Source organism: Molossus molossus, unplaced genomic scaffold, assembly GCF_014108415.1.
Source record: "Molossus molossus isolate mMolMol1 unplaced genomic scaffold, mMolMol1.p scaffold_m16_p_16, whole genome shotgun sequence".
NCBI lineage: Eukaryota > Metazoa > Chordata > Mammalia > Chiroptera > Molossidae > Molossus > Molossus molossus.
The window spans coordinates 5,764,088-5,791,776 of record NW_023425351.1 but is presented as its reverse complement, the minus strand read 5'-3'; the positions used below and the strand labels follow the sequence as shown (position 1 = coordinate 5,791,776).

General features: G+C 37.8%; 1 protein-coding gene across 1 annotated transcript in view; it reads left to right on the top strand.

Moving 5' to 3' along the window:
* The window catches only part of SNTG1 (syntrophin gamma 1), an 866,981-nt gene that overhangs the window by 584,416 nt on the left and 254,876 nt on the right, over positions 1-27,689 (top strand). The window contains exons 6-8 of the mRNA XM_036263979.1: positions 9,852-9,909; positions 10,936-10,979; positions 11,072-11,113. Coding sequence (XP_036119872.1) covers positions 9,852-9,909; positions 10,936-10,979; positions 11,072-11,113 — 144 coding nt within the window. The remainder of the gene's footprint in view (positions 1-9,851; positions 9,910-10,935; positions 10,980-11,071; positions 11,114-27,689) is intronic.

Sequence of the window (27,689 nt, the reverse complement as noted above, 5' to 3'; positions counted from 1 at the left end):
TTTGGGGACGATGGATGTTAGTTCTTATTTGGATATATTTGGTAAAACTGCCTTGTGAAGACGTCCAGTCCAGGAATTTTGTTTGCTGGGAGTTTTTATTTTATTTTATTATTTTATTTTATTACTGCTTCAAATTCTTTACTTATCGGTCTATTCAGGTTTTCTGATTCTTCCTAATTCAGTTTTGCAAAATTGAATGTTTTTAGGAATTTGTCCATTTCTCCCAAGTTGTCCAATTTTTTTGGCATATAATTTTTTGTACTATTTTCTTACAATCCTTTGTATTTCTGTTGTATAAGTTTTTACTTTACCTCTTTTGTTTCTGATTTTATTTATTTGCATTTTCTCTCATTGTTTTTTGATGAGTCTCGCTAGTGGTCCACCCATCTTTTTTATCTTTTTAAATAACCAGATCTTGGTTTCATTGATCTTTTGTATTGTTTTTTGTTTCTATATTATTCATTTTAGCTGTGATATTTATTATTTTCTTCTTTAAATTACTTCGCGTTTTCCTTATTGTTCTCTTTTCTAATTATTTTAGTTGCAGGTTTTGAGTGTTTATTTCAGATTTTTCTTGCTTCTTGAGGCAGGCCTATATAATGCTATGAACTTCCTTCTCAGGACTGCTTTCTCTATGTCCCATAGATTTTTGTTTGTTTTGTTTTGGTGTGTGTGTTCATTTTCCTTTGTTTCCAGGAAGGTTTTAATTTTTTTTTTTTTTTTTTATCTCATTGATAATCCATTCACTGTTTAAAAACATGCTATTTAGCCTCCATGTGTTTGAATGTTTTTGAATATTTTTATTATTTATTTCTAGTTTCATGCCATTGTGATCCAAGAAGATGCTTGTTATAATTTCAGTTTTCTTGAACTTGTAGAGACTTAATTTGTGCCCTAACATGTGGTCTCTCTTTGAGAATGTCCCATGTGCACTTGATAAGAATGTATGTTCTGTAGTTTTGGGGTTCTGTAAATGTCAATTGAGTTAATCTAATCTAGTGTGTCATTTAAGATCATCGTTTCCTTGTTGATTTTTTTTGTCTGGCAGATATATCCAATGAAGTCACTAAGATGTTAAAATCCCCTACTATTACTGTATTGCTGTTGATCACTCCTTTCAAGCTTTCCAAGAATTTTTATATATATATATATTAAAGTGCTTGTATATTGGGTACATACATGTTGACCAGGGTTATATCCTTTTGTTGGATTGATCCCTTTAGCATTATGTAGTGTACTCTTTTAGTCTCTTGTTATGGCCTTTGCTTTAAAGTCTATTTTGTCAAATATAAGTATTACTATTCCTGCGATTTTTTTTATTTTCATCTGCACGGAAATTTTTTTTCCACCCCTTCACTTGCACCCTGTGTGAGTCTTTTCTTCTGAGGTGGGTCCCTTGTCTACTGCCTGTATATGGGTCATCTTTTCTTATCCATTCACCTACCCTATGTCTTTGGATTGGAGCATTAAATCCAATCACATTTAAGGTTATTGTTGATAGGTACTTATTTATTGCCATATTTATTCTTTATGCTTATATTTCTCTCTCTTTCTAACAGTTTTTAAAACATCAAGGATTGTGCCAAATGAATCATTTCAGCTTAATGATTTCATTATTTCAAACCAAGTAAAACTTTTAGACACACAAGAAATACAATAATTTTCAAAATCCCATATGGGTATTTTTCATGCAAAATATTGAGCACAAAAGTACCCTGTGAACTGTGATTGATGCCATATTTTAGGAGGTTTACCAAAAAAATTATTTTTAATTCTTATGAAAAACAAACTAGAACTATAAGCATCAGTATTTGTATGTAGACTCTTGCTCATTCATCCTGGAGAGTCCCTTTCAGAGCTTCCATTTCCGTTTCCTCAACACTCACCGCCGACCTTTGCTTGTCTAGCTGTTAAACTATCTTTTATTTTGTAACTGTGTTTCCAAATATAATTATTTATTTCTTTATTTATAAGAGCAATGTTATTATACAAATCCTTTTTCCCTTTGTCCTGATGTAGACTGAATAAAATACTCCATTTATCTGTTTGCAGCATTTTCTTTAGATCTGAGAATTTTAAATATGCATTATATATTTAAATTTCTATTTTATAATATTAATAATTTTATTATATATTATAGTAATATAATATTTTTATTATAAACTATATATATGAAGTGAGCAGCTTAAGAAATTATTCTAGGTTAAATGTAGAATTAATATTTTAGTGTTGATTATCTATTGCTGAAGTAATTTCAGTTAGCTATAACTATGCACATAAATATATAAACATATGTATCCTTATTTTCTTTAGTTAAGTAATCACTGCTTTCACACACGAGAGGTTTTGTATTAAGAATTATTAATTAAAATATCAAATATCTCAACTTGATATAATAGAAGGAAAAGTATATGTTGGACAATTGAAAAGGCATTTATCAATATAGTTAAGACTCTGACAGGTGCTCTGAATTTTACTGTAGTCAGAACATGTGGTGCTATTATTTTGGTTTTACCTTCCCAAAAACTATTTTCAAGAACTTGGCTGAAGGGTAACAAAATGTTTTACTTTGTCAGAAAACACTGAAATGCTCTAACGTGCTGTTAGAAATCAAGGCCAGGTGGCTATGCTGCATTCTCCCAACAAATCTTGGCTTCTGGAACCTTCCTCCTCTTTCGCCTTTGCACATGGCAGGGATTCTTCAGGATTCAGTGCTACACAAGAAAGGTTGGAAGGCAACAGCACAGAGAAGCTTTTCGTGTAGCCTCTAGTCCAGTGCTTCTTCTTAACATTCTTCAGTGATTATAGTTTGGGGATAGTATGATGTCCCTGAAGCTATCACTGACCATTAAGCCTGATGTTACCCGTCCACGGACAACACTGTCCTCACTCCGAACACTCTCTCAAGCCAGAGAGTCCCCTGTCTGGGTGGTGAGATAAACATCACCCTTTACCCATTTTCTTTTATTTATCTTTTAATTAGACAACTTCGAAACTTCTGGGACAAAAAATATGTAGGTGCCTTAAAAGTTAACATAGTTATATGTCTCTGCATTTTAATTCTAGGTTTTTGATTTGATATCGTCCCTTGAGGGTCAAATGCCAGACACAACAGTACACCATGAGGAGGGTTTCCATTCCAAATTTCCTAAAATCCCAAAGAATAAAAGGAAATAAGAAATTTAATAAAAATAAAGGAAATATTTATTGGATTTAAATGATAACAATATGATTTATGTAAGTTTTAATTCGCTTTCTTTTCAAATTTTGTCTATTTCTCTTCCTATTATTACTTTGTTTTTTTATCTTATATTTTTTGGTTTGCATTATAAGAATTGTATTGCAAAATCTGAGACTCTCCTTTGAAAATCATAATTATTATTTTAAAAATTATGTCCCAAGATGCCTTAATTTGAAAGAGTCATCCTAAAGAGTTTTTTAAATCAAATACATTGAGATTTAATGTAGGAATCACAGATTTATCTTCATAGACAAACTTATCATATAGATTCCTAAAATACCATTATTTTATAATATTTGATTATGAAAAGGTAGTGACCAAAATCACCTACACACCCACATTATTTCTATGTTAAGGAAAAGCAAGGGTCCAAGAAGTGCAGAGCCCGGGACCTGTGAGCACATCACATATGGGCACCGATGCTGCGGGGTGTAAAGCAGTCCTGAGGAGAGGGGTGCCACCCACATGGCTCTCGTGTTCTCATTCTCCAGCCCCTGGTTTAGATGAACTATTAGTCTGCAGGTCCTAAAACGGAAAGGAATTCTTTTTAAACTCTGATGAGTAAGTGTATCCCTGTATCACCAACTGTTCCCTTGCGTTCCTGCTGCATGTTATAGTAATTCTTTCCCTGCTAGAAGCAGCCGACACCTAACTGAACCAAGGCGCAGCGAGATGGAGGCACACAGGCACGGGAACCTAGCCCAAGCCTCTGTAGTGTTTCCTCCACAAGCCTTACAACCCCAAAGAAGAGAGAAATGCTTGTCAGTCTTTCTGATCAGAAACTTAGTCATGAACTAGGTCTAGGGCTGTTTACACCGTGTTCATTCCTGCAGGCAGTCATCCAGGGAGCCTGGTCATAAGTTAACGGGACAGAAAGTTACTGCCATTACAAAGTAATCTAAGCAAAGTTTGGGTATTTCTTGTTGAGGAATCTAAACAAAGTCTGGGTTGGGGTAGTAAATTAGTAAAGGCAGTACAAGATTCGTTTATATAAGCTTTTCAACTCTGGATTCTTTTAACTCTTGTGATAAAGTTATCTCTCAACTCTCGGCAACAAGGAGTATACCTAACATATGGGAGGAAAAAGGTCAGGGTTTTCTTTTTGCAAGTATAGTTTCTTAAGTAACTTTAATTATGCCCTTATGGGATATTTGTGTTCCTGATATCTGCAACCATCATTTCAGTTTATTTTAGAATATATTCATCAACTCAAAAAATATGATACCTGATGCATTCTGGAGGTCTGGGGACCTTTGAGTCCATGACCCACTGTGGATTCTTGGTGTCCCATAGAAATAATTCAGAATGGAGCCAGCATAGAATTTAAAGTGAAAGCAAGTTTATTAGTGAAACAGTGAGCTAGAGAATGGGCAACTCCACAGACAAACCAGCACCTCTTTAGCAGAGTTTGCTTTCTTTAGGAGATGTTTTAATGGGAAATAGGGTATTAAATGAAGGGAAATACTCAGAATCTTCCCAGGGAAATGGGTGCAGATTTCTCAGAGGACCTCCACTGGCCATTGTGTGTCCTTTTATAGGCTTTTCATTTCTGATCATGTCGTATGGGGTGTCTCCTTTAGCATGCTAATGTACTACAATAAGCATATAATGAGGCTAGGAGTTACCATTTGGTGAAATTAGTTGCCATGTTAGACTGATCAGTCTCTGCCGGTTTTAACCTATGTATTCATTAGGGGGTGGTCTTCCTTCTTGACAGCTCCTGTAAGACTTTCTGATTGCAGTTGTTCTGCCATATACCCTGTCTCATACCCTTTAGCTATCACCATTTACCTCCCTGTTTTCCTGTCTCAGCTTTAAGCAATCACTAGTTTATTTTCTTTCTCTACAGATTTCCCTATTTTGGACCTTCATATGAAAATAATCACATAGTCTTTGGGAAGACTACTAATTTTTGCCCAAACTGTCAATTTAAGAACGTTCAACCTATGGAGAGTTTTTATAATAATTTATTTGAGCCAAACAGGATACTCTTAGAGGAATGATATCAACAGACTGAGAAAATGATTTCAAAAAATGACAGTTTTCAGCTTATTTTATGCATTTGGGATTAAGGAGGAAATGAAAGCAAGATTACATGAAGGTGGGAGAAAGCACAGAATGAAGGGATTACGTTAAGAGACAGTCAGTCAGTAAGATTGTGGGTGTTCTTGAGGGTGTTCATGCTTTCGAAGGAGCAGAGTTAAAATGTTTCAAAAGTGTGTTAACCTAGGTGTGCATACACAATGGACCTCCATTGTCATATGTCTAGGGTATGACTACCCACTATGACCTTCCCAGTTAGAAATGTAAAATCAGGTCACCCTGTGATGTTATTTTTTATAGAACCCCTTTTTAGTCCACAATGTCAAACTAAATAATGTGGCAGTGTAAACAAAAGTTCCACAGGACTCTTCTGAGGAATAAAAAAGAGCTTTATTCTGATATGAAATGCAAATCAGAGAATACAGCCTTCGGCATAAACTGAACACAGGCTCTAAGATGAGAAGAATGAAGCAAAGGTTTAAAAGATGAGAGTTGTAGGGAGTTGCTGATCAAAAGGATGGGTTGCTAGGAAAACAAGACCATGAACTCACAGCATTAATTTTCTGGTTGGTGGGAGCAACTGGATTTCCAGGGGTCTGATAACACAGTGGACAGTAAGTGGGATTGTGAGATAAGAATAATGGGTAGTTTCCAGCAGGTAGAATGATGGGATATGGTCACAAGTTGCAGTCATAATGTCAGTGACAAATGCACCAGATATTAGACCATACTCCCTGAGTTTTGCCTAAGAAAGAATTTAGAGGCAAGCCTTAAATACAAGAAAAATTTTATTTAGAAAGTTACAGAGGCAAACAGGTAAATTGTGGAAGTAGTGAGTCAACTGAGCCCAGGAAAAAAGTTACAGAAGCAAAAGAAGGGCACTTGGAGCTTAGGGGGAAGAAAGCAGAGGTATGTGCCCTAATGGAAGAAAGGGGAAAGAAAGGCATGGGCATGTGAGGGAGAGGGAGAGGGAGAGGGAGAGGGAGAGGGAGAGGGAGAGGGAGAATATGAGCACACTAAGGAAAGAAGGGGGTGGAGAAGGGCACTGGGCATGCTGGAGAGAGTTTGGTCTTGGTGCTTTGTATTAAGAACTTTTATCTAGAGGTCCCAGGGAAGAATCTCAGTAGACTATCCATCAGCTTCCAGGTGTGTCCTTTTGGGGTCATGCTCTCTACTGATTGGTTAGTGCCAGGGCAGGGGGTCATTAGTCAATGCAGCTGGTCCTGTTGTCAGCCATGACTTTGCCTCTCATTACTGCTTCTCTGGGCCTAGAGCTGAAACACAGCTGAGGCCTAGAGGTTATCTCTCGGGCTTAGTGCAAGAGAGTCATAGGAAGCTATTCTCCAGCCCCCTTGTTTTTCCTCTCAGGGGGTCTACTGCCTGACTAGGGACATGTGAGGGGAGGAGAGGTCGGGGAGGGTCTGAACCCCATGATCTGCAATATTCTGTGGGAGAAAAGGCACCCTGGGAGCAAGGTTCCACCTCACCATTGCCCATTGCTAGGCACTCGGGCTTCCACCCGGGGGGGCTGTAACTGGTCTGTCGCTCCTGCTCTGCTCGTACCTGTCTCACTGCTCATTAAATCAATAAGACATGGTTAGCAAAGGGGGTTCCTCAAGCAGGGGCAACACCTCAATTTCTCTTGGAGTCTGAAACATAACCTAGTAATACAGGATTTGTGGTGAAATGGAGTACGCAAAGATGCAGTTTCTCAGGTACGTGGAGTTTAAACTGCAAAATGGCGCCCAGCCAGTGTGGCTCAGTGGTTGAGTGTCGACCCTGCACCAAGAGGTTGCCAATTTGATTCCTGGTCAGGGCACATGCCCAGGTTGTGGGCCTGATCCCCAGTGGGAGGGGGCATTCAGGAGGTGGCCAGTTGATGTTCTCTCTCATCAATGTTTCTACCTCTCTCCCCCTCTCCCTTCCTCTCTCTCTAAAATCAATAAAGAAAAAAAATTTTTTTAAATAAAATAAAAATTAAACTGCAAAATGACTTAATCCTTAGAGTAAGAACAGATACCTCATTGCAGAAGTGTCAGAAAATTTTCAGTCATAAACTGATAGTAGAATCCTCAGCAGCTAGTGTGGGATTGAAATAGGTTAAGGATAGTTAGTCTCCTATATTCTTTCTGGTGGTCTTCTAGGCACCTCTTCTGTTCCTGTTCACTGAATTCTGAATTCTACTGACTGGGTTTTTACCTGTCCACAGTGTTTTCTGACTTACCCCAAATGAATATACAATGATGTCATCTATGAATTTTTTTAAGACTCCAGAATGTGATTGATTTATTGATTTGGAATAATAAAAATATTGACTTGAAAAGATTTATTTGGCAAGATTCTCAATGCTCTAAAAAATATTCTGCATTTGGTTTAAATAAATTTCAGTTATACGGCAATCATTGTGTAGAGTCCTATTCAAATTGCTTTAGATGAGATTTTATATCCTGGTTTCTATAAAGCTTGCTATAAAATAAACTATACTTTGTAAAAAGACTATTACAAAATTAAATTGTGTATGTTTTGGTATTTTTGGGGATGCCCTTTTGAATGTCACCTCACTTGCCCTAATCTTGATTTCATAGGAAACAACAGAGCTCAATTATTTATTCTCTCACCCCCTGAGCCACACCCTGGCCTAAGGATAGCTTAAGGAAAAGATGGTGACCTGGGGTCTTTACATTCCAGTGGTAAAATTAGAAATTGATCAAATTGTGATGCAAATAAATGTAAGTCATGGCCATGAGTCAGTGCTACAGAAGTAAATTACTTCTAGTAAGGAGATACAAAAGGGGCCCCTCCGCTAAAATCTTTAATGTGAATAGGAGTTGACCAGATTATGAGTAAAGGGAAAAAATATTTTCTTTGGCAGAGTGGACAGTATATGTTGCTGTCCTTTAGTGTTCAAACAGATGAGGGTAGAGAAAGCTGCAGAGGGGAGCTGAGGTCACAGGACAGGTGGCTGGTAAGGATTTTGTATTTTATTCTAAGTCTAAGCAGAAGCCTGTCATCTGTTTTAAACAGTGAGTCACATTATTTGATTCCTGCCCAGAAATCCTCGAATTTCCCATTTAGGTCCAGAGCTAAATCTAATTAACTTTAATAGAGCTAGATTGCTTTCACATTTCCTCCGATAAATGAAGGTACTGAAATTTAAGTTACAATTTTTATCTCCTGAGTTTTGTCTTAAATTTTTCCATCTAATTTCTTATAAGGTCATTTTCTGAAATGAGTTTAAAATTATTTTCAGAGCTCCAAATGCCCAATTAAAAATAATAAAAATTAAAAAACGACCTTTGTGCACAAATCATGTAGCTTTCAGGACAAATTTTATATATAAAAGAAAAATGTCAACAAAATAGAGGTTAGTGATACCTTGTCATTAAAAGATAGTTATAAATCCGGGTGCTGAGGGCACAATGGGAACACTGCGTGGGCCCTGAGGAAGTTGCTCCTGCAACAGCCTTTCCCTAGGCAGACCCCGGGGAGAGATTCCCCCCGTCCGTGGTCAGCGAGAGTCACAGGCTTGCCCTTCCCCATTGCCAGTGAGAGTGGGGTCCTTGGGGCACCAATAGAATAAGCATTTCGAAGGCCCCCAAGGGTTTTATTTTTGTGAACGTATATCCCTTGGTTTACAAAGTCGCTTTCCCCTTAAACCAGTCCTAGAAGAGGGGCAGCTGGGGATTCAGCAGAGCTGAAAGCAAAGCCAGTGTCCAAAGTGTCCTTTCCACGGGGGAGCTGCGTCCCCTGTCGCATCAGACGAGCTGCAGTCCTTTAGTGCATTGTGTCGGGGTGCACTGGCTGTGAGCCGTGCGGGTGACTGCAGGAGCACGAGAGCCCCGCCATCCAGGAGTCGGCAGCAAGGGAGCAAGAGAACCAAGAGAGCCGAGAGGACAGGACCCCTTGTTCAAGAGTTCAAACATGAGGTCTTCGTGTGCTTGCAGTGACCTCACCTGTTCTGGCCACTGACTTGCTCACAGGTGTGACTGACAGGACAGCTTCTTCCCACATCACCTAGACCTTACTGGGCATGCGTCCACTATCCAGTCCCTTCCCCCACTGATCTGTGGGGAACAGAACTGGAGAAAGTTAAACTGCAGCTACCTGGCAAAGCTCTGCCTATATTATCTGACCTTCTCTTGCTCCTTTCTTGTTAATTATAGCCAGGTTATTACAATGGTATCATTACCATGGTTACTTGCATTAAGAATCTGAACACTAAGGAAATCTTTGGATTCAACAATTCAGGGAGAGAAAACCTGTAACCCTGGTACATGCCTTTGACCAGGAATGGAACCTATGCCCCTTTAGTACGCCGGTCTACACTCTAACCACTGAGCTACACTGGCCAGGGAAAAGTCACTTGTTATTAATTATTAGGTGCCACAGTGAAATTCTAAACAGGTAGATAAGTTTCCTGGGAGCGCTATATACTTAGTAAAATACTCCACACATTTATTTAAATTCTATCTATTATTCTTAACATACTAATTGTAGCTTGCACAGTTCCTAACTAAACTCTGCATTTTCATCTTTTCAGATAAAATATATGATTTTCTTTTTCCAGGGGGGAGCAGAGCATAACATTCCAGTTGTCATTTCAAAAATTTCCAAGGATCAAAGAGGTAAAGTGTTAAGAGAATTGTGCAGTATCCATTCCTTTATAAGCTGTTGTTATTGAAGAATAAGATGATATCTAAGAATTATAAATTAGTATGCCATGGACTAGCTCCAGCTTCTCCAGGACCAGGCCGTCAGTGATCGAGTCTGATTCCTGAGCCTATGCCTTTATTGTTCCTGAGAACTTCTCTCAAAGAAGAACAAGAATGGGAAAAAGAGAGGATACGACTGTATATGAATTGTGGGGTGCATAAGTTTTCAATTGTTTTGTTAAACAAACATAAAAACAAATAAATGTAATTATAACAAGTCATCTGAAGCATAAGACATTTTAGATATATTACTTACAATTCTCATGTGCAATTTAACTCAATTAAACAACTGACGTGACTGAACTGTATAAGATAATCTAATGTTTAAAAAGAAAGTTGGAGCTGATTCAATGGCTAATGGATTGAATGTCTAGACCTAATGTTTTTTATAGATACCTTAAAATTGTAAGTCATGATAAAATTTAGTCATCCATCCAGAAGAGTGACTATTTCTTAACAACTATAAAATCTTAAATGAGCCCTGGCCAGTTTGGCTCAGCGGTTGGAGCGTCGACCTGTGGTCCAGAGAGACCCAGGTTCGGTTCCCGCAAAGGGCACATGCCTCTGTTGAAGTTTGTCCCAGGCCCTGGATGGTCGTGCGGGTGGCGACCACTCAATGTGTCCCTTTCACGTCGATGTTTCTCTCTCTCCCTCTCCTTCCCACTCTATCTGAACAGAAAATGGGAAAATGTCCTCGGGTGAGGATAAAAAAAAGAAATCTGAGATGGTAGAACTAAATAGAAATATCTCAGCTTGTGTTTCAGCATTTGGAATGAATTATATGATTACTTCTGTATTTCCATTATGCATCTTTTAAGATAATCTCCATATAAAACATTTATTTTTTTTCCTTTTATCAGATTTTACTTTAATTAAAAAGCACTCATTTATATGAATAAAGTAGTTAATGCATAATCAATTGTCCTTTTCCATTCCTAGCGGAACTTTCAGGACTACTGTTTATCGGGGATGCAATTCTACAGGTATACATTCCAACCTTATTGTTTTATGTCAATAGAATCATAAAGTCAATTGTAACATGCCATATAAAACTGTGCTTGTCTTTTTATTGCAGATAAATGGAATTAATGTGAAAAAATGCAGACATGAAGAAGTGGTGAGTTTTCTTTACTTTGCCTTTACATCATGATTTTCCCACTGTCTAGATGAAGATTTAGTACATGGCTAAAAACTGCTCATTGTATTCATTAGAAATATCTGACATTGGTCCAATGTGCTATCAGATGTACAAAAGATCTCTTGATCTCTTAATTGGTGTGTTTTTGTTTGTTTGTTTGTTTTCATATTTGAAACAGATCAGGGAGTACTGCCCAGGATAAAATGTAATTCAAAGATATGCTTGAAGGTCATTTGATATGTTTTTCCTCTTTTTTAATAATGCCTACCAATTAATGTCCACTAAGTATATCTCTACATGAAATACATCTCTAAATTTTTGAAAATGTTTAAAAGCTTATAAACAATAAAATGTATACTAGTAAAATCTCATATAGTAGCAGGCCAATTGGATGATCATATCAAGACTGTGTGTGTGTCTGAGAGAGAGAGAGAGAGAGAGAGAGAGAGAGAGAGGATTTCAAGGAGCTTAATCTCAAGGCAAACAGGTTTCACACCAGGCAGAATAGTCATCAAATTTTACTGTGGTATTTGGTTGGATTTTGATAAACATGCAGGTCTGAAACCCTGACCTCAGATATTCTAATCCAGTCAGTTGAGGTTGGACCAGGAATTAGGATTTTAAACGATCAGCCCAAGTGGTCCCATTGTAGGTGCTTCTGAACTACACTTTGGGAGAAGCCGGGAGCTTCCGCTGGACAGTGAGGTGACATCCACATTATACAGAAAGGAATAGGACAATGGTAGGGACTTTGGGAATCGTTTTCCACGGTTGATTAAATAACATTAATGAACTTTTGATGAATTTCTTGTGTCTGTTCACAGGGGAAGGGTAGAGGAGAAATTGTGTTTAAAAGTTTATACTCAAGGGTTGAACAAACTGGAAAATGCTGTAAGCCGATTGCTTCTCACAGCTCTCATTCATTTGCTTTTTGAATACATTCTCCTCTGCTAACAGCTATTCAGAAAACCCTCTGATACATTTACATATTTCAAACCACAGTGAGACAAAGTGTCTGTAAAAAGCCACAGTCCTACAGCTGGTGACATTAGAGAGGGTCCTTGATTATGAGCACATGGAATAGGGTTGTTAGTGTTTACCACCATCTGTCACTTGTCTCTGTCTTCTTAAAAAACTGACTTGCTGCCCTGGCCGGTTAGGCTCAGCGCTTAGAGTGTCGGCCCATGGACCAAAGAGTCACGGGTTCGATTCTGGTTAAGGCCACGTACCTTGGTTTGGGTTCATCCCCGGGCCTGGTCGTGATCATGCTGGAGGCAACCAGTCGATGTGTCCCTCTCACATCGATGTTTCTCTCTCTCTCCCTCCTTCCCTCCCACTCTATCTGAAGATTAATAGAAAAATATCCTAGGGTGAGGAGAAAAAATAAAATCTGACTTGGGCCACTCCTAATGCCATCTGTGGTGGACATTAGGTAAAATATAAATATGTCCAGTCTCTAGTTTCCTAAAAGTATACACAGAGAAAAGCAGTGTTTTAGACAAAGAGCACTCTGTACATTCATGTCCATTAGAGAGGAAGGGAGAAGGAGAGAGAGAGAGAGATATCAATGAACAAAAACATGGATTGGCCACCTCCTGCATGCCCTGCACTGGGATTTGGCCCACAACCTGGGCATGTGTTCTCACCGGGAATTGAACAGGCAACCTCTTGGTTCTTGGGTCGACACTCAACCACTGAGCCACACTGGCCGGGCAATTCAAGTCCATTTTAAATATTGCCATTTCAGCAAAGGATTTTAACTTTAGTCTTTTTTCCCGGAAGTACAAAGTGATTTCAAACTCATTATACAGGGAGCAAAAACACATGCATTCTCTTTGAGAACCATGTGTTGTTAGATGGAATAGTTTCAGTAATCTACCCTCAGAGACAGCATGTCTAAGACAAACAGTGATGGACCTTGGATTAAACAGATTAGTGTGGCACCAAAGGCTAGAACGCACCAATAATGCCACTTGGTAAGGGTATTCACTCTCTTCAAGGAAAAGGAATTTAGAATTGCATTGCAAATTATATGGGGCCCTTCACAATACACTTTTATTTTTAAGACTCTTAACTTTATCAGCTTTGAAATACAGTTGCTAATATTCTTATTTAATTTCAGCCTTTCACTTGCCAACAGTGATTAGATGCCTTTGTCCTCTCTATTAATTACATGAACAGATAGACTTAGTATGCCTCAGTGGGACTAAGATGTTAATTAAATGTTTCAGAATGGATTTTCATGGACAGAAAAAGCACAAGAATCTCAGAGGATGTAGATGGTTTTAAAATAGCATGCTGATATGCCACATTTCTTAGTTCAAGTCAGTAATTCACATAAAGTTTCAAATTCAGAAACAAATTGCGTGGGCATGATGATGTATTGTTTGAGCATGTTACTTTTCTTCTGTTAATCTATACTATTTATTGATGTCGATACAAATTCTACATCGGGCTCTGATCAGCTTCACACTTTTCATTTTATTCTTTCCATCGCCATGTACCCCCTCGGTGCTCTGTTCCGCCTGCACCCCCTTCCCCTCCCCACCAGTCACCACACTGTTGTCCATGTCCGTGATGATCAGCTTCAGACGCTTTCAACAGTATAGTTATTACTTTTATACTGAAGTTTAAGGTTGAAGTTTTTTAGAAGGGGGATCCCATATTGTCTATTCTGGGAGCTCAATAGAACTGTTGATGGAATTCTTGATCCAAATGCCTAGAGTTAGGTAATCAAAGCAGTTGCATCTGTATATTTCTGTCTGGGGTATAATGAGTCGGTTCTGGGCTTCGCCCACACCATACAAGACATTCTTCTTGCTAGAAAATTGCTGAGGAACAGAAGCTCTCAAAGTTTCCTCTTTAAGATAGACTAGAATTACTGCCAGATGTTGCTTTGCATGTGACCTGGTGGAAAGACAGCAGGAGACCGTGCACGGAGGCCTGTAACGCTCAGAAAAACTCACACACAAATCTCAGCTCTGACCACATACTAACATTGTAATTTCAGGCAAATAAACTTGCCTCTTCTGTCCATCTCTTAATCATCTGTAAAAATAAACTAATAACGATGTTTATAAGGATTGAATTAGTGTGATGTCTATAAAATCCCTAGCACAGTTCTGGCAACTTAGAAAAATTACACATTATTTTATGTGATTAAATAGTATCACATGCTGGCACTGTTTACCCACAGTGGCCACTCTGTGACTGCTGAACCATGTAATGTTGTGACCAGTGCTGGCCCCTGAGAGGTCATCCCACGGTAGAATGGGGACTCACAGCGAGGGTGCCCCGGAGCCCAAGCTCCTTCTAATACTTCCCATCAGGCAGCAACGCCGCACCCACGACTGGTCATTTGAAAAATGAGGGTGCCTTGCTCATTCAGCAGAGTGTCTCTTCTTACTTTTGATATAAATGTGTTTTGTAGCCCCTGACTTGTGACCCCAAAATACCAAAAGTCCTGAATGTGCCAATTTTTTTTTTTTTTTAAGGAAATCTAAATGTATTGCCATTGCTGGAGTTAGCATTGTCCTTACTTTCTTTAACTTACCATTGAGCCCTAGGCACACTAGGTGGGTCATCTCTATTCTGTTTTTATCATTGTAAAATTGGCTTTCATTTTTAAAATAACTTTATTTCTCAATTATAGTTGATATACAAATTATATTAGTTTCAGGTGTACAACATAGTGATTAGACGTTTATATAACTTTCAAAGTGATCCCACCAATAACTATAGTACCCATCTGACGCCACACATAGTTATTAATGTATGATTGACTGTATTCTGCGCTGTACTTTACATCCCTGTGACTGTTTTTATAACTGGCAATTTGAAAATCTTAATCCCTTCTCCCTAGCTCCATCCCATCTGACAATTATCAAAATGTTCTCTTTATCTCTGAGTTTGTTTATTTTGTGTTGTAGATTCCATGTATAAGTGAAATCAAATGGTATTTGTTTTTCTCCATTTGACTCATTTTATTGAGCATCATATCCTTTAGATTCATCTATATTGTTGCAAATGGCATGGTTTCATTCTTTTCTTTGGCTGAGTATTATGCCATTGGATGTAAGTTTCACCTCTTCTTTTTTTTTTATCCTCACCGGAGGACATTTTTTCATTTCTTATTCAGATAGGGCAGGAGGGAAAGAGAGGAAGAGACAGAGAGAGAGAAACATTTACCTGAAAGGGACACATCGAGTGGCTGCCACCCGCACGACCCAACCAGGGCCGGGGACAAACTGCAGCAGAGGTACGTGCCCTTAGCGGGATCTGAACCCGGGTCTCTCTGGACCATAGGCCGACGCTCTAACTGCTGAGCCAAACTGGCCAGGGCTCACCTCTTCTTTATCCATTTGTTTATTGATAGACACTTCAGTTGCTTCCATATCTTGGCTTTTGTACATAATGCTGCAATAGAAATAATGCTGCATACATCTTTTTGAATTAATGTTTTGAGTTTCTTTAGATAAATACCCACAAGTGGAATCTCTGGGTCATTCTGTCACTTGTTACGTAGCCTTTGCTTAAAGTCTATTTTGTTCTGATAAAAGTACAGATACCCCATATTTTTTTGGTTTCAATTTACATAAAATGTCTTTTCCACCCTTTTACTTTCAGTCTGTGTGTCTTTTGATCTGAAGTTGGAATGTTGTAGACAGAATATATATGGGTCTCATTTTCTTCTTCATTTAGTCACCCTCTGCTTTTTTTAAAATTAGAGCATTTAATCCATTTACATTTAAAGTAATTGTTGATAGGTGTGGAATTATTGCTGTTTTATTATTCATATCTTTTATCTGTTTTTTTCTTCTTCATTTTCAATAAATCCCTTTAACATTTCTTATAATATTGGCTTGGTGGTGCTGAATACCTTTAGCTTTTTCTTGTCTGGGAAGTTCTTTATCTCCTCTTCAATTCTAAATAATAGACTTGCTGGGTAGAGTAATTTTGGTTGTGGGTCCTTGCTTTTCATCACTTTGAAAATAGTTTGTGGCAATCTCTTCTTGCCTGCAAAGTTTCTGTTGAGAAATCAGCTGACAGTCATGGGAGTTCCATTGAAGGTAACCAACTGCTTTTCTCTTACTGCTTTTAAGATTCTCTTTGTCTTTAACCTTTGGAATTTCAAATGATTTGTGTTAGTTTGGGCTTCTTTGGGTTCATCTTGTTTGGGACTCAGAAATTCCTGGATTTATATATCTATTTTCTTTGTCAGGTTAGAAAAGTTTTTTCATTATTTCTTCAAATAGGTTTTCAATGCCCACTCTCTCTCTCTTTTCCTTCTGGTACCCCTATGATGCAAATGTTAGTATGCTTGATGTTTTCACAGAGACCCCTTAAACTAACCTCATTCTTTTTGATGTTCTGATTGTTTTTTTTCCTGCTCTCTTATCTTGCCAATTTTTTTCATTCCTCTGCTTTATCTAATCTACTATTGATACTCTCTAAAATATTCTCATTTTAGTTATTGTATTCTTCATTTTTTGACTAATTTATTTTTATGATTTTTATCTCCATTTTTATATTTTCTGTCTCTCTGTTTTTATCCTCACCCCAGGGTATGTTTTTTATTAATTTTAGAGAGAGAGGAAGAAAGAGAGAGAGAGAGAGAGAGAGAGAGAGAGAAACATCAGTCAGTTGCCTCCCATACATTCCCCAAATGGGGACTGAGCCCGCAACCTAGATATGTACGTTGACCCAAAATAGAACCCACAACCTTTTTGGTATACTGGATGATACTCCAACCAACTGATTATTTTCTATCTCTTTGTTAAAGTTCTCACTGAGTTCATCTACTCTTTTTCTAAGTTCATTGAACATTTTTTTTTTAATTTTATTTTATTCATTGAACATTCTTATAACCAGTGCTCTGAACTCTGCATCTGGCAGATTGCTTGCATTCATTTTGTTTAGTTCTTTGTCTAGAGTTTTGTTCTTTTCTTTCATTTGAGACATGTTTCTTTGTATCTTCACTTTGGCTAACATCTCGTATTTGTTTCTATGTATTAGGTAAATCTGTCACATCTCACATTCTTGGTAGAATGGCCTTATGTAATAATTGTCCCATGGAGTTGAGTGGCATGGTCTCCTTGGTCACTTTGCCAGGTGCACCAGGTGTGTCCCTTGTGTGGGTTGTATGAGCCTTCCTGTTGTAGTTTAGCCTTGATTGCTGTTTAGAGGGCTTGACCCCAGGCTTACTGATTGTGAGTACTGACTGTGATTGCAACAGAGGAGCTGTTGTTCAGGGGCTGACCCCATGGCTCGGATTCACTATAGTGGGGCTCAGGTGCCTGCTGTGTCTGCCCTTTGGGTTTATCATTTGTGGAGGTGGTTGGGTGGTGCTCTGGTGTCATTTGAAGCTAGAAAACAGGTGTATTGGTTGTGGGGCCTTTGGGGAGGACCTCTGGTGCAGGCCAAGGTCAACTGCTGCCTATGGCCAGTTGGGGCCACCTTCCAAGAGCTACAAAGTGATCTGTAAGGGATTTCCACTTGTTCAAGCCTTGGAAGCACCTGGTAGAGGCTAAGCTGTGAACTGAGGCTGGCTGGTGATTGTCATCTCTTTGTCTTGCTATCCATATGTTTTTGCTTATCAGGTAAACTGATCACATATAGAAATCTGAGCAGCGTCTATGAGAAATCAACTGAGATTGAGTCATTTGTGACACACAAAAGAGTATACAAACCAGCTTATATATCTCTAATCAGATTATGCTATGGACATCATTTCTTTAGAGTTTAATAATTCACAATATGCGAAAGTTATTAGGAAAAGGTGATATGAAAAAATGATGATTTCTGGTGGTTTTCAAAATATAATAATGGTGCCCTGTCTAAACTAACTAGAAATAAAAGAAATAAGATTTACTTGTAGCAGAAAAGTTTGTATCCTGATTCTATAATCAAGATCATTACAAATACAAATCATTAATATAATTAAAATTTCTATTTCATAAGACTTTTAAAATAAAACAGCTCATTACTAAGCAAAGCAGGATCAGTGGATAGATGATTCCAGAGATTTTCTGCTAAAAAGGCATTTCTTATTTCTGGTTAGAGGTTTATAGGTCCTAAAAAAGAGGTTCATCTGCTTTTTGATTTATGGTCTTATCAACAAAAACATTAGATAAATAAAAATGGAAATGGAAAGACCACCCCTCAAGTTCTCATTTGTGATTTAAAACCCAGCTTTAAAAAATGTGTAGTTCTTGAAAAAGCAAGATTGAGTAGATAAAAGTATGTATGTCAAAACAATTATGCAATGAAAAAAGATTTTGATAAAACTAACATAAAATATTGATTAATGGCATTTTCATTGTCATAATATATGCTTAACAATTTAAAATTTCCATTGGAATAGAAAGAACATATTTATTCATTTTTAACTTAATAAAAAATAACATTACATAGATATATTGGAAATGAGGCATTAATTTATGTACTAGAAAAATTTAGGAAGTTGGAATCTATTTAGGATGTAATTTGAGAAAAAAAATTATTGTATGTCCTGGCAAAAATATTAAAATGTCATTGAGTGGCAAATTACATTTTACCTAACTGCTAACAGTTCTTAGTTCATTCTCAGCTTGAAAACAGGTTTTGAGCTCTAACTGTTTAATACTTTCTTTAAGAATTTTAACCACAGTGGACTCCTTTTTTTCTAATTAGCTACCACCAAGAAAAGCCATATTTGAAATAATAAAACTTTTAATATTTTTCACAGATTTTGGAAATGTTAAGTGCAAAGACAAAGAGGTGACAAACATTGTTTATGCTATCTTTGATTTTGAAAAGAATTAAAATATCCAGAACTTGCTTTAATTACATACTTAGCTTTTTGGTAGCACACTTAGGAATTCCTTTGATGCTGTCCATTAGTTAGGTTATGAATATAGGCAACCTTAATTAAATGCATGTTCTTCTTCCCTGGCTACCGATTCCCATCAGTTCCATTTTTGTGTCTTACATAGTTAAAAAACAAATGATTTTGAAACTCCCTGATAGTGACACAAAGCCAAGCCTAAAAAATCAAGTAGGGGGCCCAGCCAATAGGCACGTAGGAATCAACATGGGGGGCACATAGCAGCTGGTCCACGTGGACCACGCCACATGAGCCTAGAGGGAAAGTAACTGGTGTGGCAGAAATAAAGTTGTCTTATTTTCATGATGCTCAGCTGAACGATACAGAGAAGAAAGAGTGTTAGGATGGAAGTATGAAGACTAAAGTGAACATTTTGTTATAGACACTTCTCAGCTGCTCAGTGTTCATAAGAAGCCAAATCACGCTGATCCCATTCTTTTATTTGAAAATAAAGAGTTTGAAATAGATCACTCTTAATGTCTTTTCCACCTAAAATATTTTATTCTTTTATATTAAAAGGACACACTCTTTTGTAAAACCTATAGAACTATGCAACACAAATAGTGAATTTTAATGGACCTAACTATAGGTCTTAATAATAATATATCAATATGGGTTCATCATTTGTAACAAATATACCACACTACTACTACCCTTTTCTTGCTCATGAGCAAGTGGGTACATAGAAACATTATCATGTTTTATAAAAAAAGGAGGTGTATATAAAAATTATGAAAATGGGGAAACAATACTGAGAACTGTCATAATTACCCAGATTAGTTATTTCTTTCAAATACCCATAACACACTTGGATTTCTGTCTGAGCTCTCAGAAAAGAGCTCTTTAGGGAACAAAACGCAAAGGAAAATGTTTTATTTTATTTTATTTATTTATTTTTTTTATCCTCACCCGAGGGCATTTTTCCATTTTTTGTTCAGCTAGAGCGGGAGGGAGAGAGAGGAAGAGAGAGAGAGAGAAACATCGATGTGAAAGGGACACATTGAGTGGCTGCCACCCGCACGACCAACCAGGGCCGGGGACAAACTGCAACCGAGGTACGTGCCCTTAGCGGGAACCGAACCCGGGTCTCTCTGGACCGCAGGCCGACGCTCTAACCGCTGAGCCAAACTGGCCAGGGCCAAAGGAAAATGTTTTAAAAGAAACACCTTTAAAATATTAGGACCCAAAGAACAATGCATTGCTACTAAGAAAATGCGTCACAAATTCGATCGCTTCCAATGCACAATGAAATAAGTGCTACTCAATAGAAGCAGGCACAATGACGAGCAAAAACAGTAATGCTTGTCAGGGTCAGCCATAACTCAGGAAATTCAACAGAGGTGGCAAGAGAGAGAGAAAGGGAGGGAGATTGAGGTGGAGGGAGGGGAGGAGAGAGTAAAGAAAGAAGGAAGGGAAGGAGGAAGGAAAGAGGGAAGAAGGGAGGGAGGGAGGAAGGAAGGAAGAGAGGAAGGGAGGAAGGGAAAGGAAGGAAGGATAGGTCATTGGATAAATAGAAAGATGGTTTTCTAAGCACATGATTAAACCTTGAAACATCAGGGAATAAATAGATGATTGTGGAGGTTGAGTTTCTTCACATTTTGGTGCATATAAAAATAAATGAGATGCCCTGGCCAGGTGGCTCAGTTGATTGTAGCATCGTCCTGTTCACCAAAGGTTGTATATTTGATTCCCATCTGGTCAGGACATACCTAGGTTGCGGGTTAAATCCTCAGTCCAGACACATACAGGAGGCAACTGATCAATGTTTTCTCTCATATTGATGTTTCTCTCTCTCCCTTCCCCTCTCTCTAAAAATCAATGAAAACATAACCTTGGGTGAGGATTAAAAAGTAATAATAATAAATAAATGAGACCAGAATTATACATTTATCTTCCACTCTCAAGGTGGATAGTTCTTATTACTGGAGAGAAAATAGCTTGAATCATACAGATTGTGCAAACTTCACGATGGTCCTGTGTTAATGTGAAGCCTATGAAATTCACTTTTATACCTGGGCACTACTGGAAGTCTTACAAAGAGACCTCTGTTCTGGGACATCTCAGTATGCTATACACTATTACTGAAGGTCGTTTGAGCAATAGACATGATTCCCTGCATCAGAGACGTGAAAATCAGAAAGGAAAATAACCGCGAGATATAGTTAAAGATCCATCTATCTCTGGTAAGTCAGATTGGGAGTGGCTTTTTGTGTAACTTTCAGGCAAAACGATATCTTGTGTATGTCTGCTTTTTTGTTTTTACTTCTCATTCAAGAATGTTTTTATTGATTGTAGAACGAGAAAAAGGGAGACAGAAAGGAGAGAGAAAGAGAGAGAGAGAGATACACATTTTGTGAGAGAGAAACATTCATCGGTTGCTTTCCCTATGTGCCCTGACCAGGGATCAAACCCACAACCTAGGTAGGTGCCCTGATAAAAAATTGAACCTGCAACCTCTTGGTGTATGGGATGATGCCCCATCGAACTGAACCGCCTGGCCAGGGCTATGCATGCTTATTTTTAAGAATGTTTGGGAGTCCTAAAAGAGCTGCTATAGAATTGTGCTGTAGAAATTAGTAATCTTTACTCAGTAGTACCAATTACGTATATGCAAACAAACTCCTGGGTAACCTGCTTGGGTTCCTAGTTTGGGATATCAAAATAGCAATAACAGCAAAAAACATATTTGACCCTTTAAGGATTATCTATTAAAAGGCAAACCAAATTAGGGACTTTTACTATGCTCTGAAAGTCTGTGCTTTCCCTAAATCATAAATCATATGTTGAAATCTTAATGCCCAGGTAATAGTATTAAGACCTAAGCCTTTGGGAGGTGCTTAGATCGTGAGGGTGGAGCCCTCAATAATGGGACTAATGCTTTTATAAAAGAAGCCCCAAACAATGCCCCAAACACTTCCTTCATGTGGGAATACAAGTCTGCTGACCCTGAGGAGGACCTTCACCCAACCATATTGGAACCCCGACCTCAGATTTCCACCTCCAAAGCTGTAAGAAATAAATTTCTGATGTATGTAAGCTACCCAGTCTGATATTTTGTTATAGCAGCCCGAACAGAGTAAGTAAGATACCTTCCAAAGTAGTAAATGTTCAATCCTAAACAATTCAATAGAGAGATGTGGAATTAAAGATGTTTTAATTTCTTCTCTCCTGTAACTCTATTATATAAAAATAATCAGGTACAGTTTTTGAAAATGGAAAACAGATTTTAATCTCAGTGTGAACTATCCTAGAAGGTCTGAAAAAGCTGAAGCAAACGCCAGTATCTTGCAAACATTCACATTACAGAACTCAGACAGGGAACGGAACTAGCAGGGATATTAAAAAGGACCCTTGAGCATGTACAGCCAAGAACAGGAGATTAAAGCAAATTCAATTAGAATCTCTGGTCTTTGGCCCCAGGCACGGAAGCGGGCATGGATGAGGATCTGCACTAAAATAATGTGGCTGATACATTCTGAACAGCAAGTTTCTCTGCCGTGACCTTCTTTCAACTCTCAGAGCACCAGCAGCCAGGTTTTGTTTGTTGGTTAGATTGTTTTGTTTTGTTTTGTTTTGTTTTTTAATTTTTCTTCAAGTTTTATTATGGCTTCATCAAGATATTACGTTATGCTTAACTTAAAAATGCATCATTGTATTCGGTGGTACTACTGGATAAAACAGAGTTTACTATTACATGAACTCAAATAAGAATCCAATTTTATTACCCTGAAACACTTATGCATATTTTTAAAGCTTAAAATAAATAGAACAATTTTTCATGCCTTCTAATGTCAAAATCATAAGTAGCTTATAATTTACCACAACATTTGGGTCACAATTTTTTTTATTAATAAATTAATTTATTTTTGTTACAGATGTTTCTCCTTTACCCTCACTGATACCCCCTCCCTCACCCTCCCTGCCCTGTCCCCAGCTTTTTGTCCATGTCCACTGTTCATGCATACATGCATATAAGTTCTGTGGTTTATCTCTCCCCCACCACTCTCTCTTCTGGGGATTGTCAGTCTGTACCCCACTTCCACGTCTCTGGGACTACCCCATTCCTCAGACTGTTATGTTCATTATATTCCACAAATAAATGAGATCATATGATACTTGTCTTTTCCTGTTTGGCTTGTTTCACTTAGGATGATACTTTCCAGGTCCCTCCATGTCATCTCAGAAGATAAGAGATCTTTCTTTCCTACAGCTGCATAGTACTCCATTGTGTACATGTACCACACCTTATTTATCCATTCGTCTACTGATGGACATTTGGGCTGTGTCCGATCTTAGCTATTGTAAATAGTGCTGCTTTGAACATGGGGTACATATATTCTTTCTGATTGGTGTTTCAGGCTTCTTAGGGTATATTCCTAGAAGTGGGATTCCTGGGTCAATTGGCAGTTCAATTTTTAATTTTTTGAGGTAACACCATATTGTTTTCCACAGTGGCTGCACCAGTCTGCATTCCCACCAGCAGTGTACTAGAGTCCCCTTTTCTCCACACCCTCGCCAACACTTGTTGTTTGATGACTTGTTGATGGTGGCCATTCTGACAGGTTTGATACCTCATTGTTGTTTTAATTTGCATCTCTCTGATGATTAGTGATGTTGAGCATTTCTTCATATGTCTCTTATCCATATGTATGTCCTGTTTGGAGAGATGTCTATTTAGTTCCTCTGCCCATTTTTTAATTGGATTCTTTGTCTTTCTTTTGTTGAGTTGTGTGAGCACTCTATATATGTTGGAAATTAACTCCTTATCTAATATATCATTGACAATTATGCTCTCGCATACAGTGGGTTGCCTTTCCATTTTGATGATTGTATCTTTTGCTGTGTAGAAGCTTTTGAGTTTGATGTAGTCCCATGTGTTCATTTTTTCCTTTGTTTCTGTTGCCTTAGGTGATGTATCTGTGAAAATTCTGCTGTGTATGATGTCTGAAATTTTGTTGCTTACATCTTCTTCTAGGGTTTTTCTGGATTCATGAGTCACATTTAAGTCTTTTATCCATTTTGAGTTTATTCTTGTGTAGGGTGTAAGTTGATGGTCTAATTTCATTTTTCTGCATTTAGCTGTCCAATTTTCCCAACACCGTTGATTAAAGAGGCTGTCTTTACTCCACTGTATGCTCTTACAACCTTTGTCAAATATTAATTGACCATATTGCCTTGGATCCATTTCTGGATTCTCTGTTCTGTTCCACTGGTCTATATGCCTGTTCTTGTGCCAGTACCAGGCTGTTTTGATTACAGTAGCTTTGTAGTATAATCTGAAATATGGTAATGTAATTCCACCAACTTTGTTCTTCTTTTTCAAGATTGCTGTGGCTATTCGAGGTCTTTTTTGGTTCCATATGAACTTTTGAAACATTTGTTCTAGTTCTATGAAGTATGTCATTGGTATTTTGATGGGGATTGCATTGAATCTATAGATTTCTTTGGGTAATATGGACATTTTAATGATGTTACTTCTTCCAATCCATAAAAAAGATATGTGCTTCCACTTTTTTATATCTTCCTCTTTTTATTTTTTCAATGACCTGTAGTTTTCTGTGAATAGGTACTTTATTGCTTTCCTTAAGTTTATTTCTAGGTAGCTTAATTGTCTTTTTCTGGTTTTGGAATTTGAATTATGCTGGCCTCCCAAAACGAGTTTGGAAGTCTTCCTTCTTCTTGAATTTTTTGAAATAGTGTGAGGAGAATGGGTATTAGTTCTGTTTTGAATGTTTGATAAAATTCCCCCATAAACATGTACAAGCCTGGGCTTTTGTTTGCTGGGAGGGTCTTGTTTCCATTTTAGATTTCTTTGGTTTTTATTGGTCTGTTCAAGTTTTCTATCTCTTCCTGGTCCAGTTTTGGGAGACTATGTGTTTCTAGAAATTTGTCAATTTTTGTTAGATTGTTGAGTTTGTTGCCATATAATTGTTCATAGTATCTGTTAACAATCCTTTGTGTTTCTGTGGTGTCAGTTATTATTTCTCCTCTTTCAGTTCTGATTTTGTATATTTGGGTTCTCTCTGTTTCTTGGTGAGTTCAGCTAAGGGTCCATCAATCTTGTTTATCTTTTCAAATAACTAGCTTCTTGTTTCATTGATCCATTGAATTGTTTTTTTGTTTTTTTTTTTTTTTTGGTCTCCATTTCATTTATTTCTGCTCTGATCTTTACTATTTCCTTCCTTCTACTTGCTCTGGGGTTTTCTTTCTGTTTGTTTTCTAGTTCTTTAAGTTGTGAGGTTATAGTCTATTAAAATTTTTTCTTGCTTCTTGAGGTAGGCCTGTAGTGCTATGAATTTCCCTCTTAGAACTGCTTTCACTGCATCCCATAGATTTTGTGTTGTTGTGTGTTCATTTTCATTGGTTTCCAGGAATTTTTTCATTTCTTCCTTGATCTCCATGGTAACCCATTCATTGTTCAATAACATGCTCTTTAGCCTCCATGTTTTCAAATGTCTTTGCATGTTCTTGTTGCAATCGATTTCTAGTTTCATGCCATTGTGTTCTGAGAAGATACTTGATATGATTTCAGTCTTCTTGAACTTGTAGAGACTTAGTTTGTGCCCTAACATGTGGTCTATCTTTGAGGATGTCCCATGTGCACTTGAGAAGAATGTGAATTCTGCAGTTGGGGTATAATTCTCCGTAGATATCTATTAAATCCATTTGATCTAGCACTTCATTTAGAGTCTGTCTTTCCTGTTAATTTTTTGTCTAGATAATCTATCCAGTGATGTCAGCAGGGTATCAAAGTCCCCCGCTGTGTTATTGCTGTTGATTTCTCCTTTAACATCCTCCAAAAGATGTTTAATATATTTTGGTGCTCCTATATTGGGTGCACATATGTTTACCAAGGTCATATCTTCCTGTTGGATAGATCCGTTCAATATTATGTAGTGGTCTTCTTTATCTCTAGTTATCACCTTCATTTTGAAATCTATTTTATCAGATATGAGTATTGCTACCCCAGTATTTTTGCTTTCCGTTTGCTTAAAAGATTTTTTTTTCATGTCTTCACTTTGAACCTATGTGAGTCTGTTGTTGTGAGGTAGGTCTCTTATAAACAACATATATGAGAGTCATGCTTTCTTATCCAGTCAGCTACTCTGTGTCTTTTGATCAGAGCATTCAAACAATTCACATTTAAGGTGATAATTGATATGTACTTATTTATTGCCATTTTTGTTCAGTGTGGTTATATTTTTCTTCCTATTTCTTCTACTAATTATAGCAGTCCTTTCAGCATATTTTGCAGTGCTGGTTTGGTGGTAATATATTCCCTTAGCCTATTTTTTTTGTCTGAAAAGCTCTTTATTTGACATTCTATTTTGAATGATAGCTTTGCTGGATAGAGTAGTCTTGGATTGAGATCCTTGTTTTTCATGACCTTGATTACTTCATGCCACTATCTTCTGGCCTGTAGTGTTTCTGTTGAGAAGTCAGCTGAGAGCCTTATGGGGTTTCCTTTGTAGGTAACCTGTTGCTTATCTCTTGCTGCCTTTAGGATTCTCTCTTTGTCTTTAATTTTTGGCATTTTAATCACTATGCGTCTTGGTATGGGCTTGTCTGGGTTCTTCTTACTTGGGGCTCTCTGTGCTTCTTGTACTTGAATGCCTTCTTCTTTCAACATATTAGGGAAATTTTCTGTCACTATTACTTCAAATATATTCTGTAACCGTTGCCCATTTTCTTCCTCTTCAGGTACTCCTATGATGCAAATGTTACTATGTTGCCAGTCTTCCCTCAATTCTCTTAAGCTGTCTCCTTTTTTTTTTTAAGTGTTTTTTTTTTTCCTTTTGGTTTTCTGATTGGTTGATTTTTTTCTACCCTGTCTTCTAATTTACTGATCCGGTCCTCACCTTCCTCTACTCTGCTGTTTAGTCCTTCCAATGTGTTCTTAATTTCTGTTATGTCATTCTTCATTTCTACTTGGTTGGTTTTCAATGTTTCTATATGTTTTCTCATGGTGTTGATGTCCTTACTCATGTTGTTGTGCTTCCTCAAGATCATGGCTCTGAACTCTACCTCTGATAATTTGCTTAGCTGCATCTCATTGATCTCATCTTTGATAGAGTTCTCTTGTTCTTTCATTTGGGATTTGTTTCTTTGTTTCACCATTTTGACTATCGCAGTGGGTTTTGGAGCCTGACAAATTTTCCCTCTGGGTGTTGGTGTTCTGCTGTATGTGTCTTTCTCTACTGGGTTTGGGTGGTCCTGGGTTGGCCCAGGTTCAACACCACTATCAAGTCTTACTTTCCTGGGTAGATTTGTAAGCCCAGGAAAGGTTCAGTTATCCTCTAGCTTTTTCTTGGAGGCTAGTAGTCTCAGTTATTCAGTGCCTTGGAATGTAGCCCTGGTGTTCTGCATAAGAGTATTTCCAGCTGGTGGGATAGATGCTGGTTATTAATGATCCTCAATTTGCATTTCTTTGCCTCGCCTGGGAAAGGCTGAGTTTCTGAGGGGGTGGGGGCTGCTGCTTTTCCTCACATTTCTGGGAAGGAGCACACTGGCCACTGTCATTTGTGGCTGCAACTCAGCAAAAACTCTGAGTGCCCTCCTAATACCGGGTGTCCCCACAGAGTTCCAGCCCAGTCTGCCCTTCCTCTTCTGTAGCCCCGAAGTAAGTGTATGTGGCTATTTTAGCGCTCTGTCCTGGCTCACTGAGTTCCTAGAGCATTCTTATAACTATTA